The sequence below is a fragment of the Vulpes vulpes genome, chromosome 10, assembly GCF_048418805.1.
Source record: "Vulpes vulpes isolate BD-2025 chromosome 10, VulVul3, whole genome shotgun sequence".
NCBI classification, from domain to species: domain Eukaryota; kingdom Metazoa; phylum Chordata; class Mammalia; order Carnivora; family Canidae; genus Vulpes; species Vulpes vulpes.
The window spans coordinates 76,609,325-76,625,310 of NC_132789.1; the positions used below are offsets into that span (position 1 = coordinate 76,609,325).

General features: G+C 36.5%; 1 protein-coding gene across 26 annotated transcripts in view; it reads right to left on the bottom strand.

Annotated features, from left to right (window-relative positions):
• The window catches only part of ANKS1B (ankyrin repeat and sterile alpha motif domain containing 1B), a 1,023,959-nt gene that overhangs the window by 843,135 nt on the left and 164,838 nt on the right, over positions 1-15,986 (bottom strand). For all 26 annotated transcript variants that reach the window (XR_011994937.1, XR_011994938.1, XR_011994935.1 and 23 more), the window contains exon 5: positions 1,611-1,686. Coding sequence is in view for 14 of the 26 variants with exons in the window: in XM_072724641.1 (XP_072580742.1) it covers positions 1,611-1,686 (76 nt within the window). In the remaining 12 variants the exon portion in view is untranslated. The remainder of the gene's footprint in view (positions 1-1,610; positions 1,687-15,986) is intronic.

Consider the following 15,986-nt stretch of genomic DNA (forward strand, 5'->3'; position numbering starts at 1 on the left):
TGTAACTACTCTAATATTAAACATACACAGACCAAGCTATGAAAGTAGTTGTGTAAAAAATTAAGTCCTAGACACACACACACACACACACACACACACACACACACACACGATTTTTGTAAGAAAGAAGGTGGGGGTCTCCTGCTACCAAAGATTAGGAACATTCTTGACAATGAATGAAGTCTTCAAGGGCACTGACCCAATCATTAAGATTGTTTTTTTATAATTAAGGCTAGTTTGGATTATAGCTAGTTAATAGATACGCTGTCAAGCTAAAAAATATTATTTATTAATTTAGAATGTGAATTCCTAAGATATAATAATGGTTCTGTGATATAGATATATTCTGTAAAATATGGTAAAAAAAATTTTAAATAATAATGTATCATGCATAACATAATGACAGTCTTAAAATATCTGAGTATTCACAAAAGTTGAAGAAGGATGATTATTTTGAACTGTTGTCCAAATAGTATTTGTCCAGCTACAAAGTCAAATATCTCATATTTATGCAAGATTATATTCAGTGTAAATAACAACCATCTACCTGCTGAGCACACTTCTTGAAGTTTGTAACTAAAATACATTTGTAATTATTTTAATTCTAAAAATACTTATTGTACTAAGGAATGTAGTAGTTTTCACTGCCCCAAAAAAGTTTATGAATTTTCCAAACATCTAACTGTAAACAGAGCCAGCTTTCAGAATCCGGCATTAGTTCATTGTATAGTAAGATAATTAAGCTTTGCTTAAATTTGTGTAGAAATGTGTGACAAGCAAAATTGTAATTTGTTGCCTATAAGACATTTATTATATCACTGTTCAATGTAAAAAAATGTACTTGAGACTTTAGCTTTCTAGAAGTATAATCAAAATGCAATAGCCAATGTTTTTCATTTTTTCAGGGTGGAAAACAAATACACTAAATGTAGTCCATAACACCAAAGACTCAAATCAATTGTTTCCAAGTATAAAATTGTACCCATGCTTTTTTATCCTAAAAAAATCCAATCTCAGTTCCAATTTTATTTCATTTCATTCAGAATATACATATGAAGACAAACCTACTCTGTTGTTCCTTCAAAGCATTCCTTCTAAAAAAAAAAATCCCTTTAAATCACTGCAGCTTACAAATAATAGCTACTCAGTTGATGAAGCAACAAGGCGAATTTACCTTAAGGATACAGAACACTAATTTCTGTTTACCATAGTTCCCAATAAGCCTAGGGAAATACTATGTTCTTTCATAAACCAAGCAATTGTCATAACTTCATAAGGATCAGTTCCTCCCTTTTGTACAAGCAGAGAATTCCTTTTCCTTCTGGTAGTTTCTCTAATATATTTCAATGTGGTTTAAATATATACAATTGTAATTTCTAAGAGCTTTTTACTGACATCTATGGAGTAAAAGAAGGTGTATATTTATATTCATTTTACCTAAACATTGAGGCTCAATTCTACATGATATGGATACACATTTGCAATATGAACTAAAGGTAAAAAGTAAGGGTGATTATGGAAAAAAAAAACTGTGCCATTTCCCTTTATCTAGTCCTGAAATAGAAATTGTATTTGGCAGAATAAATTCCATGGAGAATCACGGTAGTTACCTGTTTCTAACAGAACTCTCACAACATCCACCTTTCCAAATAAAGCTGCTTCATGAAGTGCACTCCCCTTTTCTGTCTGGAAAAAAAAAGAAGAAAAGAAAAAGGAGAAAGAAGCACAGTTGCATTAGGAATGCTTACAAGTCAAAAAAATTTGTGATTTTATGTACATATTCTCTGTAATCTCAGCACTCCCTGACAGAAAGGTACTATGGAATAAAGAAGGGATCCTAAGAACAAAATCCAAATGCTTGGATTTGTAAAACACCTCTACTTCTGAACAGTCATTTGACCTTGTTATGTTGGTAAGTCACTCACCTGCTCGTAGCCTCGGGTGTTCTCAGGTGTGATATAGGCAGTTTTACTCACAAGGCTTTTGTGAGTATCCAATGATTTCAGTCAATTCATATACTGCATGCATTTATCAGATGCCAATTATATGCCAACAATAGTTGAAGGGTATTCTGAGACATGGAAATACGATGCTGACCCTTGCATATTTATATTCTATTTGAGGAAATAATAGATGCATAAAAGGAGCCTTTATGATAAGTGAAATCTAAACAATTTAATATGGTTTACAAAATCCAGATGATCTCCATGCTCTCCTCTCCACACTTTCTTCTGTCCACCTCACCTCTCCTCCAGATCTTATGTCCTATGCTTCAGGCAAACTGCTTTTCCACATTAGTCTCAGTGGCTAGGGATCTCTGAAGCTGGTCCCTCTGCCCAGTAGGATCCAACCCTAGCCCTCTATCACACTATCACCTATCCACTAGTTCTCAATCTTCAGCATGAACTGGAATTCCTTAGAGAGCTTGTCAAATGCCAGATTTCTGGGCCTTACTCCCAGTTTCTGATTCAGCAGCCTGGGGGTAAAACCAAGATTTTTCTATTTCTAACAAATTGCCAGGTGCTACTGAGGGTCTAGGAGTATACTCTGAGAACCACTGACCTACATGTCAAATCTCAACTTGAACACAATTTCACTTAAGAAGATATCACTGGCCCCTAGGCCAAGTGCTTTTCCTATATAACCCACAACATTTTTTTCCTCATCATAGCACTTAAACTACATTATGTCATGTAATCATCTATTTCTCTTAACAATCTATAAGTTTAGTGTAAATGTAGATCTCATATCTTTTTTTCATTATTGTATCCCCAATGCCTACTAAAGTACCTTGAAAATGTGACATTAAAGAATTGTTTGAGGGTAAAAGGTAAACAGGGGGAGGAAAACAGCATGGAACGGGAAGAATTGTGAGTGATGCAGGGAGAGACTGGCTCCTGCCTAAAGGAGGATCAAGGAAAATTTTAAAGCAGTAGCTTTCTGAGTTACACAAATGTGTTTCTTTCACTTTTTTCTTTTTCTCTCAAGAATCTGATAAACATATAGCAGGCCCTCAGTATGTGTACATGTGTGTGTTAAACCGAATAATGTCATTATAGGAATTCTGTCCCCCTATATTAAAAAACTGATCTCTACTGTGGGATTCTAATCTTGATTCAAAGTAGAAATAACATAATAAAATAATATATAATGTAAAAAAAGTTGTTAATCAACAAAATCCTATTGTATAATTAACTCAATCTAAAATGGTTTATAAATGCATCATTAAGGAGACTGAGGATCAATGTGATCTAAATTTACCTTCAAAGAAGCCATGATTGAAATATATTTGACTTATACTTTCTGTCATGATATATATAGATACTGATAAAAATGGAAAAAAAGGATGCCTGGGTGGTACAGTCAGCTGAGCATTGGACTCTTGGTTTTGGCTCAGGTCATGATCTGAGGTTGTGAGACAGAGCCCTGTGCTGGGCTCCATACTCCATGCAGAGTCTACTTGAGGCTTTCTCTCCCTTTGTCCTTCCCCTCTCACTAGAATGGATGAATAAATCTTTTTAAGAAATGGAAATAAAAAATAATAATTCATAAATGTATAGCACTGTTCAGAAGGAAAGATAAACTGTGGAAATTTACTCAGCTCCTTAAAAAATTAATATGGAGCAAAAATACTTTTTTTGATTCTCTGAAAAATATCCCTTGAAATAATTTAATTCGTTCACTCTGTGTTTTTCAACCAAATTTCTGATTACTAATTTGATTTCCTTCCATACTTAAAACGATTTTATGTTAGAAAAACTCCTCCTGGGATAGCACACCTTAAATATTCTGAAAAACTAAATAATGTTTTAAATACAGGGATGAAAAGGAAAAATAACAGAATTCCTCAGAGCCTGGGAAGGGAACAGGGACAAAAACTATGAACCCAGGGTTTTAACACTGGAACAGGAAACTGTTCCAAGGAATCTGCCAATCCTGGCAGACTAATGCTTGGCCTTTAGCCAGCTACTCAATGTAGAAGTGGAAGGCGGGAAGGAGACAAAGAAGCCCACGAAAGCTGAGAAGATAGATCAAGGACCCCTGAAAAAAAAAAAACTAAAACTCTCAGGGGCACCTTGCTGGCTCAATAGGTAGAGAAATTCCAGCCCCATGTTGGCCATAGAGATTACTTCAAAAAAAATTTTTTTTCAAACTCCAAAAGAAAACATCCTCAGTTAAAAAAAAATTAATAATAAACATTTTTAAATAAATAAATATTAAATGTGTTGGACAGAGGGAGAAATTAAAAATGGCTATTTTGATCTTAGTTATAAGTGGAGCAGAGTAGCAAAAATAACATTAAATCTTACCACAGTTCTCCCCTCACATGGACTTGGGGCCAAAATTACACAATCTCTGTGCTCCCCCAACCCTTCAATCCTAAGCCAAAAATGTAGAAGGAAGTGACTGTCGTTTTGTAGTACCAAGGCAAATATAAATGCTTAGCAGAAGCAGATATACATCCCTGTGAAAAAAAATACACTGTAAACTCAGAACTCCAAGAGTTCTAACAGATCAAACTCTAAGAAACACAAATTTAAAATCAGAAATCACTGAACATGAAAGAAAATAAGCCATGAGAAAGAATTTAGAGAAACAAAAAAGAGTAAAATCTATAAAAACGTCACATGTCATGTGATGATTACCTACAGAATATAAAATACATATGATCAATAAAATAAAAGAACAAAGAAGGGATATCAAATATAATTTAAAAAACAAGAGGAGAATCAAAATTGGCCAGATGTGAAAATGAACTAGACAGCACTTCTAGAAATGGAAATCATAATGTTTTAAACGGAAAAGCTTAATAACAGGTAAGACACAGCTGAAAAAACAAGTATTGAACTAGATAGTGGATTTTTTTAAAGTACATAATGCAATTTAATGAAACAAGAGATTTAAAATGTGAAAGGCAGGACAGAATAAGACTCAATATATGTCCAATCAGAGTTCTAGAAAGAGAGGTTGGGGATAAGCAATTCAATGGCTAAAAACTTTCCAGGACTTATGAGATACTAATATTCAATTCGAGGAATACCAAGCAAGATAAGTTAGAATACATTGTGAACATATTACAGTTCACTTACAGAACACATAAGATAAAGAGAATATCTTAAAAACATCCCAACAGAAAGAACTGATTGTCTAAAAATAATTAATAATTAGATCAACGGCTGACTTCTCAACAAAAATAATGATAGAAAACAGTACCTTCATGTGTCAAGAGAAAGTAATACCAATCTACCACTCTATATCCAGCCAAAGTATCTTCTAAGAATGGGAGCAACATAAAAATATTTTCAGGGATGCTTGGGTAGCTCAGCAGTTGAGCATCTGCCTTCAGCTCAAGGCCTGATCCCAGGATCCAGGATCGAGTCCCACATCAGGCTCCCTGCAGAGCCTGCTTCTCCCTCTGCCTATGTCTCTGCCTCTGTCTCTGTCTCTCTCATGAATAAATTAAATATTTTTTTAAAATTAATTAATTAATTAATTATACATATTTTCAGACAGACTAAATAATGAATGGTTACTACAGATCCTTACCGAAAGAACTTCCTAAAGATTTAATTCAGGAAGAAGTACCTGAGGTGCAAGAAGTAATGTTAAATAAAGAGAATGATAAAGAGAAGGCTAAGTCCAAACTATTTATTTATTTATTTATTTATTTATTTATTTATTTATTAGATTTTATTTATTCATTCATGACAGAGAGATAGAGAGAGAGAGGGAGAGAGAGAGAGGCAGAGACACAGGCAGAGTGTCTCCATGGAGGGCTCTATGGAGGGAGCCAGATGTGGGACTCAATCCCGGGTCTCCAGGATCACACCCTGGGCTGAAGGTGGCACTAAACCGCTGAGCCACCCAGGCTACCCAAACAAACTATTCAAAAATATAACAATAATGTCTACCTTTTCGTACTAATTTGGTTTTCTAGATACTCTGATATAAAAGTGTGGGTACTTTAGACACTGAAATGGACTATTCTATAAAATGAAATTATATAAACTTCACCATACATAAACAATTCTTTTGGAGGAGACAGATGTAGAAGATCTGGGTCCCAAGAGCAGTTTGACTTTCAGTCATTATATAACTTGGAGAAATCACTCCATATCTATGAAAATTCACATATCCTTTTAAATAAAGAAAATATTAACAACTTGGTAGGGTTATTGGGAGAGTTAAACAAGATAAACAAGTCTCAAAAAGCATTTTATTAACCTAAAAAATAATGAAAAATACTATCATTATTGCTGCTAAAAAAGCAATTAGAAAACTTATTTTTTTAAAACCTCAATGATGCTAATATTTTCAAATTATATATAAATATATATGTATTGTGTGTATAATAATCTCCCTTACATTATTCCAAGAAAAAGGGTTATGTTAAATAGAACAAGTATTTTTATACAATAGATAAGGAGACCCTGAACTCTTAAATAAAACTAGAAAAAGTTAGCAGATGATAAATACATTTTTAGCCTGAAAAGGTTAATCAGTTTTTCCAAATCCAAGATGGATATAATTAGATTATTGATAGAGAACATGAGGATGGAATGGATTGTTCTCATAAATTTAAGGTAAACAGTGGTATCAGGAACCATTTCTTGCTATCATAGTAGTATCAAAAATAGTACAGAATTTAAATATTCAAATCTATCAACTATTCCTTATCAAAATGCAGGTTAATTCCACAATATCCTCCAGTTGACCATACCATACCTTGAGTCTGTGTCTACTCTCCTCATTCAGATTAGTATCATTCTGTTCATCTCAGCCCTCTATTCCAAATCCACAATCCATAACTCACCAGATCTTGAACAACAGTATTCTCATGAAATAATCCAAAACATTCAACAAGCAAGTTGAATGTATACACAGAAATAACACTAAAATAGGTGAACCCAAATCCTCTCAATCCTCGGGATTTTGTACTGCTTTTCTCATGGATCAAATTTCACATTTTTTGAAAAAAATCATTTAAAATAATCATTTACAAAACAGACAAAACAGACAGTTATGCAATTGATAATACAATAACACTTCAAAAATGCATCCAGGGATGAGATATGAAGCACTCACATCTCAGTACTGCTAAGGAAAAAACACCTCTGAACATAAGTTGTAATGAAAACCGCCGTGAGAGAAGAAATTAAATGATATAATATACGGAAATGCCAACAGTTGAATTGCTGATGAAAGCAAAGAAATTATCTTATTGATTGGAAATGTCTATTAATGTCAAGTCTCAGTAGCACCAAAGCTGAAAAAAAAACAAGACAAGTGATAGGAAAGAGGGAGACCCTGTTTTAAAGCCCTGGGTTTTAGCTTCCTTTTTGTTTTTAGCCCTATGTATTTCTGTGGCTTTTGTGGAAGTTCAGTCATGCATATAAAGAGATATTTGTTATGCTTTATCCAGTATTTCAAGGTGTTTTAAAATGGTTTCTTGGGTTCTGTATTCCACCAGATTGTCAAAACAACTGATGGAGCGATGTCAGAGCTTGCCTGCGCTGGTTCCCCCTTCTGAATTTAACACCTCTAACAAAGTCCTCCTGAGCTTGAAAAAGAGAGTGACCAGATAGATAAAGGAAGATTAATTACTTAATAAAGGAGAAAACAGATAGAACAAAGATGCCAAGATATAAAGTAAGATTGTGGTGATGATCATAGAGAAAATAGTACAGGAACCAGGGGAGATGAAAACTATGAGAACCAAGACCTCTAACTATTATAAGAAATAAGAGCCAGTGAATAAAGATAACCTCAATGGAGACAGAGAAAGCCAACTAGAATAGCACGTACCTCAGCAGTAACAACTCCCAGCATGCTGGCTAGTACCAGTCAGCCCTACGGGCATCTCCCAGAATAAAAGATGAGAACATCCTAGCCTTTATAAACAAACACGTGACTTCTGAACAAGCTGGGAGTCCACTACTCTTTTGTATCCTGCATTAGCTAGTCTGTAGCTGGAGAATTGTGTTCAACACTAGGTAATGAACTTTTACAGGAACATTGACAAGTTAGGATGTGCTCAGAAAAGAAGGTCCCGAATGACAAAAGACTTAGAAAAACATCATGTGAAGAAGAGCTGAAGGTTTTAAGAAAGTTTAGATTGGAGGGGAAATGGCACACAAGAAATATGTCCTCAAATAATTTAGAAACAAGATTCCTCCTCTCCCAAAGATCTTTCCTCCTATCCAACTAGGGACCTCGTAGCCTCGTCTTTACCTTTCTTCCTTCACTTCTGTCTTAGAGGAAGAACCTGTTCTCCTCCTTAAAGCTAATTCTCTACTTTGCTCTTATCACTTCCTGCTGCTTCTTAAATTTCATGAAATACCTTCACCATTTCCCTTGCATCCTCAATTTCAGCCTTCTCACTGAATCCCTGCACCCTTCATAAAAATACAAAGTTTTCCACAATCCAGCATAAAAGAGCCAACCAAAGAAATGTCCTGGGAACCTGCTATGACTTCAAGTTGCTATCCTGTATCTCACTTTTCTTTACTCCATAATTTGTAGAGTCATCTTCCCTTCTGTAGGAACAATTCCTATTTTGTTACTACCATCCTCTCTGGCACATAGAGGCAGTACCTGGCACAAAGCAGGCACTCCATAAATACATGGTGAATGAATGAACTCATTACATGTAACTGCACTATCTTGGCACCCCTCTTACCACTGCTTTCTTATTGACTTCTTTTTCCAGATATTCTGACTATTCTTTATTCACCTTCTTTTCTCTACATATATTCTCTCTCTTATAAACCCATCTGTTCGCATGGTCTCATCTCTCACTTCTCTTAGGCTAGCCCTATTTAAGTAGCACATCCTAAGCGGGACCTCCCACCCCGCTTCATTCAACATCACAACAACCAGAGTATTTCCTTTATGGCACTATCAAAATTCATAATTTTTGTTTATGGTTTTATTTCCTGTTTTCCCCACAAGTCACTCAACTCCATGAGGACAGGGAATAAATTTTCTTATTCACATAGCATAGTGCCTGGAAGCCTGGCCTGAAATGGCTAGTAGGAATATGGCATCCTTACAGGGAAGCTGGGTTTTTGGTTCAAGGGAAGGAAAAGAAGTTGCTGGGATGGTAAGTAAGATAGGTCAGGGAAGGCTTCCCTACTTACTAAACATCTAAGCACACACCTGAAGAAGGCACAGGACTAAGTCATGTGGGTTAGTAAAGCAAAGGTCTCAAGGCAGGAGCTTGCCTAGTATGTTCCAGTAAGAGCAATGAAACCACTATGGCTAAAGCTAAGTGAAAAATGGCAGAGTATAGTCAGAGGTGGCTTCAAAGAGACAGCAGAACTAGGTCATGTAAGACACCTCCCAGCCACTGTAAGGAATTTAGCTTTTGCTCCAAGTGAGATGGAAAACCACTGGAGGTTTTTTGAGCAGAAAAAATGATATGATCTAGTTTAGTTAGTTTCGGCTGCTTTATTGAAAACAGAGGGAAAGGATTCTCTTATAGCCTGAATGTTTGTGTCCCCCAAAATACATCTGTTGAAACGTTAACCTACAGTGTGACTGTATTTGAAGAAAGGTCTCTATGGAAGCATTTCAGGTTAAATGAGGTCATAAAGGTAGGAACCAATGTAATGGGATTAGTGTCCTTCTATGAGTTGGACACACTAGAGTGTTCTTTCTCTCTCTCTCTCTCTCATTCTGTTTGTGCACAAAAGACCATGTAAGTACACAACAAGAAGACAGCCATCTTACAAGCCAGGAAGAGAGCTCTCACCAGGAACAGAATCTGCCAGAATCTTCTTAGACTTTCCAGCCTCCAGAACTGTGAGAAAATAAATTCCTGTTGTTTAAGCTGCCCAGTCTATGAGATTTTGTTATAGTCCCCTGAGCAGACTAATATAGAGGGGAAGGAAAAAGCAGGGAAGCCAGGTTGAAGGCAGGAGATGTGCAGGATTTAAGCTACAGTGGTAACAGTGGAGGGAATGAAAAGTAGTGAAATTCTAGATATATATTTTAAGCACAAAAACCAAAAGGATTTGCCGAGGGGCTAAATGTAAAGTATGAAAGAAGTGCTGACGTTTGGGAACTAAACAACTAGCAGGATAGTAATGGCATTTGCTGAAATGGGGAAGTTTAGAAGATGGGCAAATCTGGGGAGACAGAGTTATGGAAGCTAAATGTTCAGTTCTGGAAATGTTTGAAGGCTCACTAGTCATCCAGTAGATATGTCCAGTAGGCAATTATGTCCCTAATTTAGAATTCAGGGTAAGGTCCAAGATGAGTATATAAACATGGTTGTTGTGAGAAAAAGATGCCATCTGAGGTCAGGGGATTGGATGAGGTCAACTAGGAAGCAAGTATACAAAGAAGAAATGAGGTCTAAGTACTAAGCCCTGTGATACTGATGCTTAGGGATTGGGAAGTGGAGAATAGGTTAACCATGGAATGGAGATGGGACAGACTACATTACTCCCTGCTCCAGTCATATGCTCTGTGTCATATGGCTGCAGGTCCTTCCACTTACATGGGTGGAGTGGATTTCCCCACCCTTTGATTTGGGACATGGCCTTGTGACTTGCTTTAGCCACCATATGGTATCTGTGTGATACAAGCAGAGGCATAAAATGTGTTTAGTTAGGTACATAAAGCAGAGCAGACCGGGCCAACTTTGAGCATGAATCAGAACTTCCCCAGATGACCTGCAAACCTGAGAATGAGGGGAAAAAATGCTATTGCTTATTACTGCATACCACTGAGGTTTCTGTGTTTTTTGTGCAGCAGCACCATGGCAATGGCAATAGGTAACGATTACAGGGGTTTACAGAGTTCCAATGTAAAGATCTACTGAAATAAAGGCTGGTGCAAGAGAGGGAGGTATGACTTTACAAAAAGGGAAAGAAAACAGGAAGGTTTAATTCTTGAGCAACTCCTATGGATAACAGGTTTGTGAGGCCTGACAGATTTATCTAGCTGCAAGGCTGAATGGAAGGCAATCAAGGTCTTTGACTATGCCCTACCTGGAGTAAGACCAAGAAGGAGCAGAGAAGTAAGAGAGAACAGTGACTCAGATGTCAAAAGAGAAAAGTGTTTCTAAGAGGAAGGAGAACTGCTTTGTCAATGTCAATGATAAATCAAATTGTCTGCTGGATCTAACAATATGGAAGCCATTAGTCACCGTACCAAAGAGGGGGAAGAAAGACTTTTGATAGACTAAGGAACTGGAGTAGCTTCGAAAGAGAATGGGGGAAAGAAATCTGATATAATGAGTAAAAACACATCTTTCTAAATATGTTGTTATGAAGGAGATTAAAGAAAGGGAACAAGAGCTAGAGGGAACTGGGGGTTCAAGAGAGAGTTTTTCTAAAAGATGAGAAATATTGTGACATCACTGTGGGCCTATGGGATGATACAGTGGAGAGGTGAAAATACATAGTATTTTAAGGGGAGGATCAGGTCTCCAAGTAGAGGAGTCAGCCTTCAGAATAAGCCTCAGTTCATTTAAAGCACCAGGAAGAAAAGCAGATGCACATCCACCAGCAAATGTGGTGGCACAAATACCATCATGATGGCTTCTGTTTTCTCTGTGTAATAAAGCAAAGTCATGATCACAGAGAGATGACAGGGAGGAAAATGTTAAAGTTTTGGGAAAAAAGGAGAAACTAAATAATCCTCTAGGAAAGAAGGACTGAATGGCTTATTAAAATGTAATCCATCCATTTTAAGCACATAGGTCTCCTGCCACGAGAAGCACTAAGACAACAAAAAATGGTACCTTACTCGGCTTTCCATCTTAACAGCTCCTAGCATGGGAACTTGTACTCTTCATTATTAATTTTCTATCATTTTACTTTCATTTCCTTTCATATTCAAATAAAATCCAATCAGCTTAATGTTTTGCCAGTACTTTAACTTTTTAAATTTTAATAAGAGAAGCTTCCGAGAAACACAGTTAAAGCACCAGCATAAAAAGACACCATCACTACCTAGTTACCCAAACCAGGTTTGAAATCCATAGAAATAATTGCTAACTTCAAGACAATCTTGCCAATTAACACCTAACTTTCTAAATATCTTAAGTATGACAGTTCTCTTTATTAAGAAATCCTTTAAGACTAAAGGGTTTGCATATAAATATAATATGAAATTCACCTAAGCAGGAATTAAATTATTTTCCTCAGTTCAAATATGCGTTATAATTCAAAACTACTGAAAGAGAAATGAAGCAGAAACCAAAACTACAGAAAACACTAACATAAATTACGCATTTTAAAACATTTGTAATTGGGATCCCTGGGTGGCGCAGCGGTTTAGCGCCTGCGTTTGGCCCAGGGCACGATCCTGGAGACCCGGGATTGAATCCCACGTCGGGCTCCCGGTTCATGGAGCCTGCTTCTCCCTCTGCCTGTGTCTCTGCCTCTCTCTCTCTCTCTGTGACTACCATAAAAAAAAAAAAAAAAAAAAAAGAAAAGAAAAAAAAAAGAAAATCCCACTAATTAAAAAAAAAAATTGTAATTAAAAGAAAAAGAGAAGATCCTCCAAAGTCATCTCTAAATTTTAAAGAATTATTTATAATGATTTGAATGTAATTAAAGTCTGAAAGTGTATTGCTGTAATTTACCAAATGGGATTATTTTTATAGTGCTAATTTCCAACTGATAAACTATAACAAGTTAATGAGAATTAAAGCCACTGAAACAGTTTAAGGTTACTGTCTGGTATTCTTCACTCTCACTGAGTAAGAATATGAACAAATATCTATTTTAAATGTGATATTAAAAAAGTTTTGCAGTGGGGGTGCCTGGGGGCTCAGTTAAGTGTTGGATTCTTTTTTTTTAAGATTTTTAAAATTTATTTATTTATGAGAGACACACAGAGAGAGGTAGAGACATAGGCAGAGAGAGAAGTAGGCTCTGCAGAACTCAATCTCAGGACCCTGGGATCACGAAGTGTCAGACTCTTGATGTTGGCTTGGGTCATGATCTCAGAGTAGTGAAACCAAGCCCTACATCAAGCTCCACGTGGATCTGCTTCAGATTCTCCCTCTCCTTCGGCCCCTCTCCTCCCTCTCTCCCTCTCTAGAACAAACAAACAAACAAAAACTCTGCAGTGAAACTGATGGGCAAACTTGGTGACACTTTATCTGAATCCCATAATAAAATTAAACACCAAAAAAAGACAATGAAACAAACAAAAAATATATTTTCTATAACAAAAGCAAAACACAACTAAGGGTAACTGAATACTAGAAAATTCAATTCATTGGGATATGTTTTAGAATATGTTGTCAGTTCTACTTCTTGGAAACCTTCAAGAGGAAATCATAGTGTGAACATAAATAACAAAACACTGCCTGCCCTGCTCAGTACCAGCCCTGATGCTTCTGATTAAGTGTTCACAGTGGTCTGAACATATTTTGTCCCTTTCATCCAATATATGAGTAACAAACCCAAGTGCCCCTGGGGTAAAGTAGAAAATCCAAAGGAACAAATCTGGCAATGATAGATGATAGAAAGAGTTAGAAAGAGGTTGGCACCATCTAAAAGCATTCGAATTCAATATTTTAAAACACATTTTTAGCCAGAAAATGTACATCTGTAAGCTAAGTTATATCTAAATTCAAAATCCTAAAAACCTTCAAGCTCCTCTTCAAATATCACTCTTATATCTCTTCAAGTCCTCCCTCTTACAATCTATAATTTATTCACTGATATCCCATAGCCCTTTGTCCTATTTATTTTAGTTTTTCATGTATAGGAGTTATTCTTGCGAGTTTTTGTCTCCTCCACGAAATTTGGGCAGGGATCTTACTTATCTTTAATTTTCCAAAAGCACAAAATATAGTAAGTAGTATTTTATGAAAAAAAAAAAAGATGTACCATACACATACATAAAATTAAAGCTAGACTCTTCTGGTCATGTCATCTAGTACAAAATATGAAAATATCTTGGCCATGAAGTGAATTACTGATTTCAGTCATAGTGAAGTCCTTGGTTATGAAGTACTCTGTGCCATCAAGTTCAGAAATACTCCAGAAGTATCTAGGGTGCCTGAGTTGCCTTTGGCCCAGGTCTTGGGACTGAGCCCTGCATCCAGTTCTCTCCTCAGCAGTATTCTGCATGTCCCTCCCCCTAACCTGTGCTCTTTCTCTCTCAAATGAATAAATAAAATCTTAAAATATCTAAATAGCTAAATAATACAGGCAAAGCTCTAGAGAAAAATCGGTTTTAGGGTGCCAGCCTGAGATGTAGAATTAGAAGGCCTAAGATTTTTTTTTTTTAAGGCCTAAGATTTTTAAAACTTCCATGCAAAATCCCCTAGAGACACAAGATTCAACCTCTAAACAATTCCTAGGAAAAGTAGCCTCACAATTTTGAACACTTTATAGTATTTGGAATGTTGCAAAACTGGCCACATTTGTTCCCTCTGGGTATTCACAATCGTTTAACAATTCACATACTCTTCTAATTAAGAGGAACAACCTGTGTTCCTAACCATTGAATCTGGGCTGCCTTTGTGACCTACTGGCCAACGAAACTCTGCAGGAAACACAGGATGCTTGCTCCCAGCCTAGACCTCAAGAGACCTTGTAAAATCCTGTTTCCTCCCTACCGCCCGCCTTCCTCTTCTCATGTGCACACAGGCATGCACATAGAACCATACCACTGTCATGTCAACAAGCCCAAAGGTGGCTTGCTGGATCATGAAAGACACATGGCAACATCATCCATTATCCCAGACAACGTCCAGTCAATCTCGGCAGCAGAGCCACTCAACTGACTTATAATTGACCTCAGACACATGAGAGAACCTAAGCCAAGTCAGAACTACTCAAAGAGGCTCAGATGAAATAACCAACCACAGAATTATGAGCTAAATTACTATGTTACTAAATTATTACTAAATTACTATGCTAAGCCATTTATGTTTTAGGATGTTTTGTTATACAGCAATAGCTTACTAATACACAAGGGAGAAGGACATAATCTGACAGGAACCAAAAGGGTCTCTGGAAGATAAGAATGCTGCTACTGACTTGGGAGACAAAAAACAGTAATAAAAGGAAAAAACATAGTTAAAAAAAGTTAACATTAGAATTGGAGTTAACCTGCAACAGATTAATAAAAGTAAGTTGCCCTTAAAAAAAAAAAAGTAGGTTGCCCTTTCCTTGTAGAGAAATAAAACCTTTCCAAATGTTATCCATGCTTCAAAGTTGTACTCAAATCACATCTCTCCAATAAAATTCTTTCTGATAGCTCTTAGGCAGAGTGATTTTTCCTTCATTAATAATGTATGGAGAGTACACTACTGTGTAAACAGGCCTGGACTTTAATCAGTAAGTATAAATTCATATCCTAGGCTTATCAGCTATACATCCTTAGGAAAGTTTCCTAACTCTTTGAATCTGATTCCTCATCTCTTAACTGGACCTTAGTAGCTTTCAATCCCACATAGGGGCTGTTAAAAAATGGATTCTAAATATGCCAACATATTACACAAAGTACAAACTCAAAATACATTAAATTTAATTTTGATTCAGTCTTTCCTTTGTTCAACCTTCTGGATTTCTAGTGTGTGTCAGGCTCTGTGCTAGACATTGAGAGGGAACAATTACCAACAATATCACACACAACTGCCTTCTGATAATTTTTCATTCATATAGCCCTAAAATTAAAATGAGATTGGAAATCATGCCTCGTACCTCTTCATATTTCCCAACAGTGTATGTATGGCACAGCATCTTGAATTTAGTAATCATAAAAGTATTTGTGGACAACTTAATTAAAAATGACAAGATGGGGATCCCTGGGTGGCTCAGCGGTTTAGCACTTCCTTCAGCCCAGGGTGTGATCCTGGAGACCCGGGATCGAGTCCCACGTCAGGCTCCCTGCATGGAGCCTGCTTCTCTCTCTGCCTATGTCTCTGCCTCTCTCTCTCTCTCTCTCTTCTTCTCCCTCTCTCTCTCTCATGAATAAATGAATAAAATCTTTTTTAAAAAATGACAAGA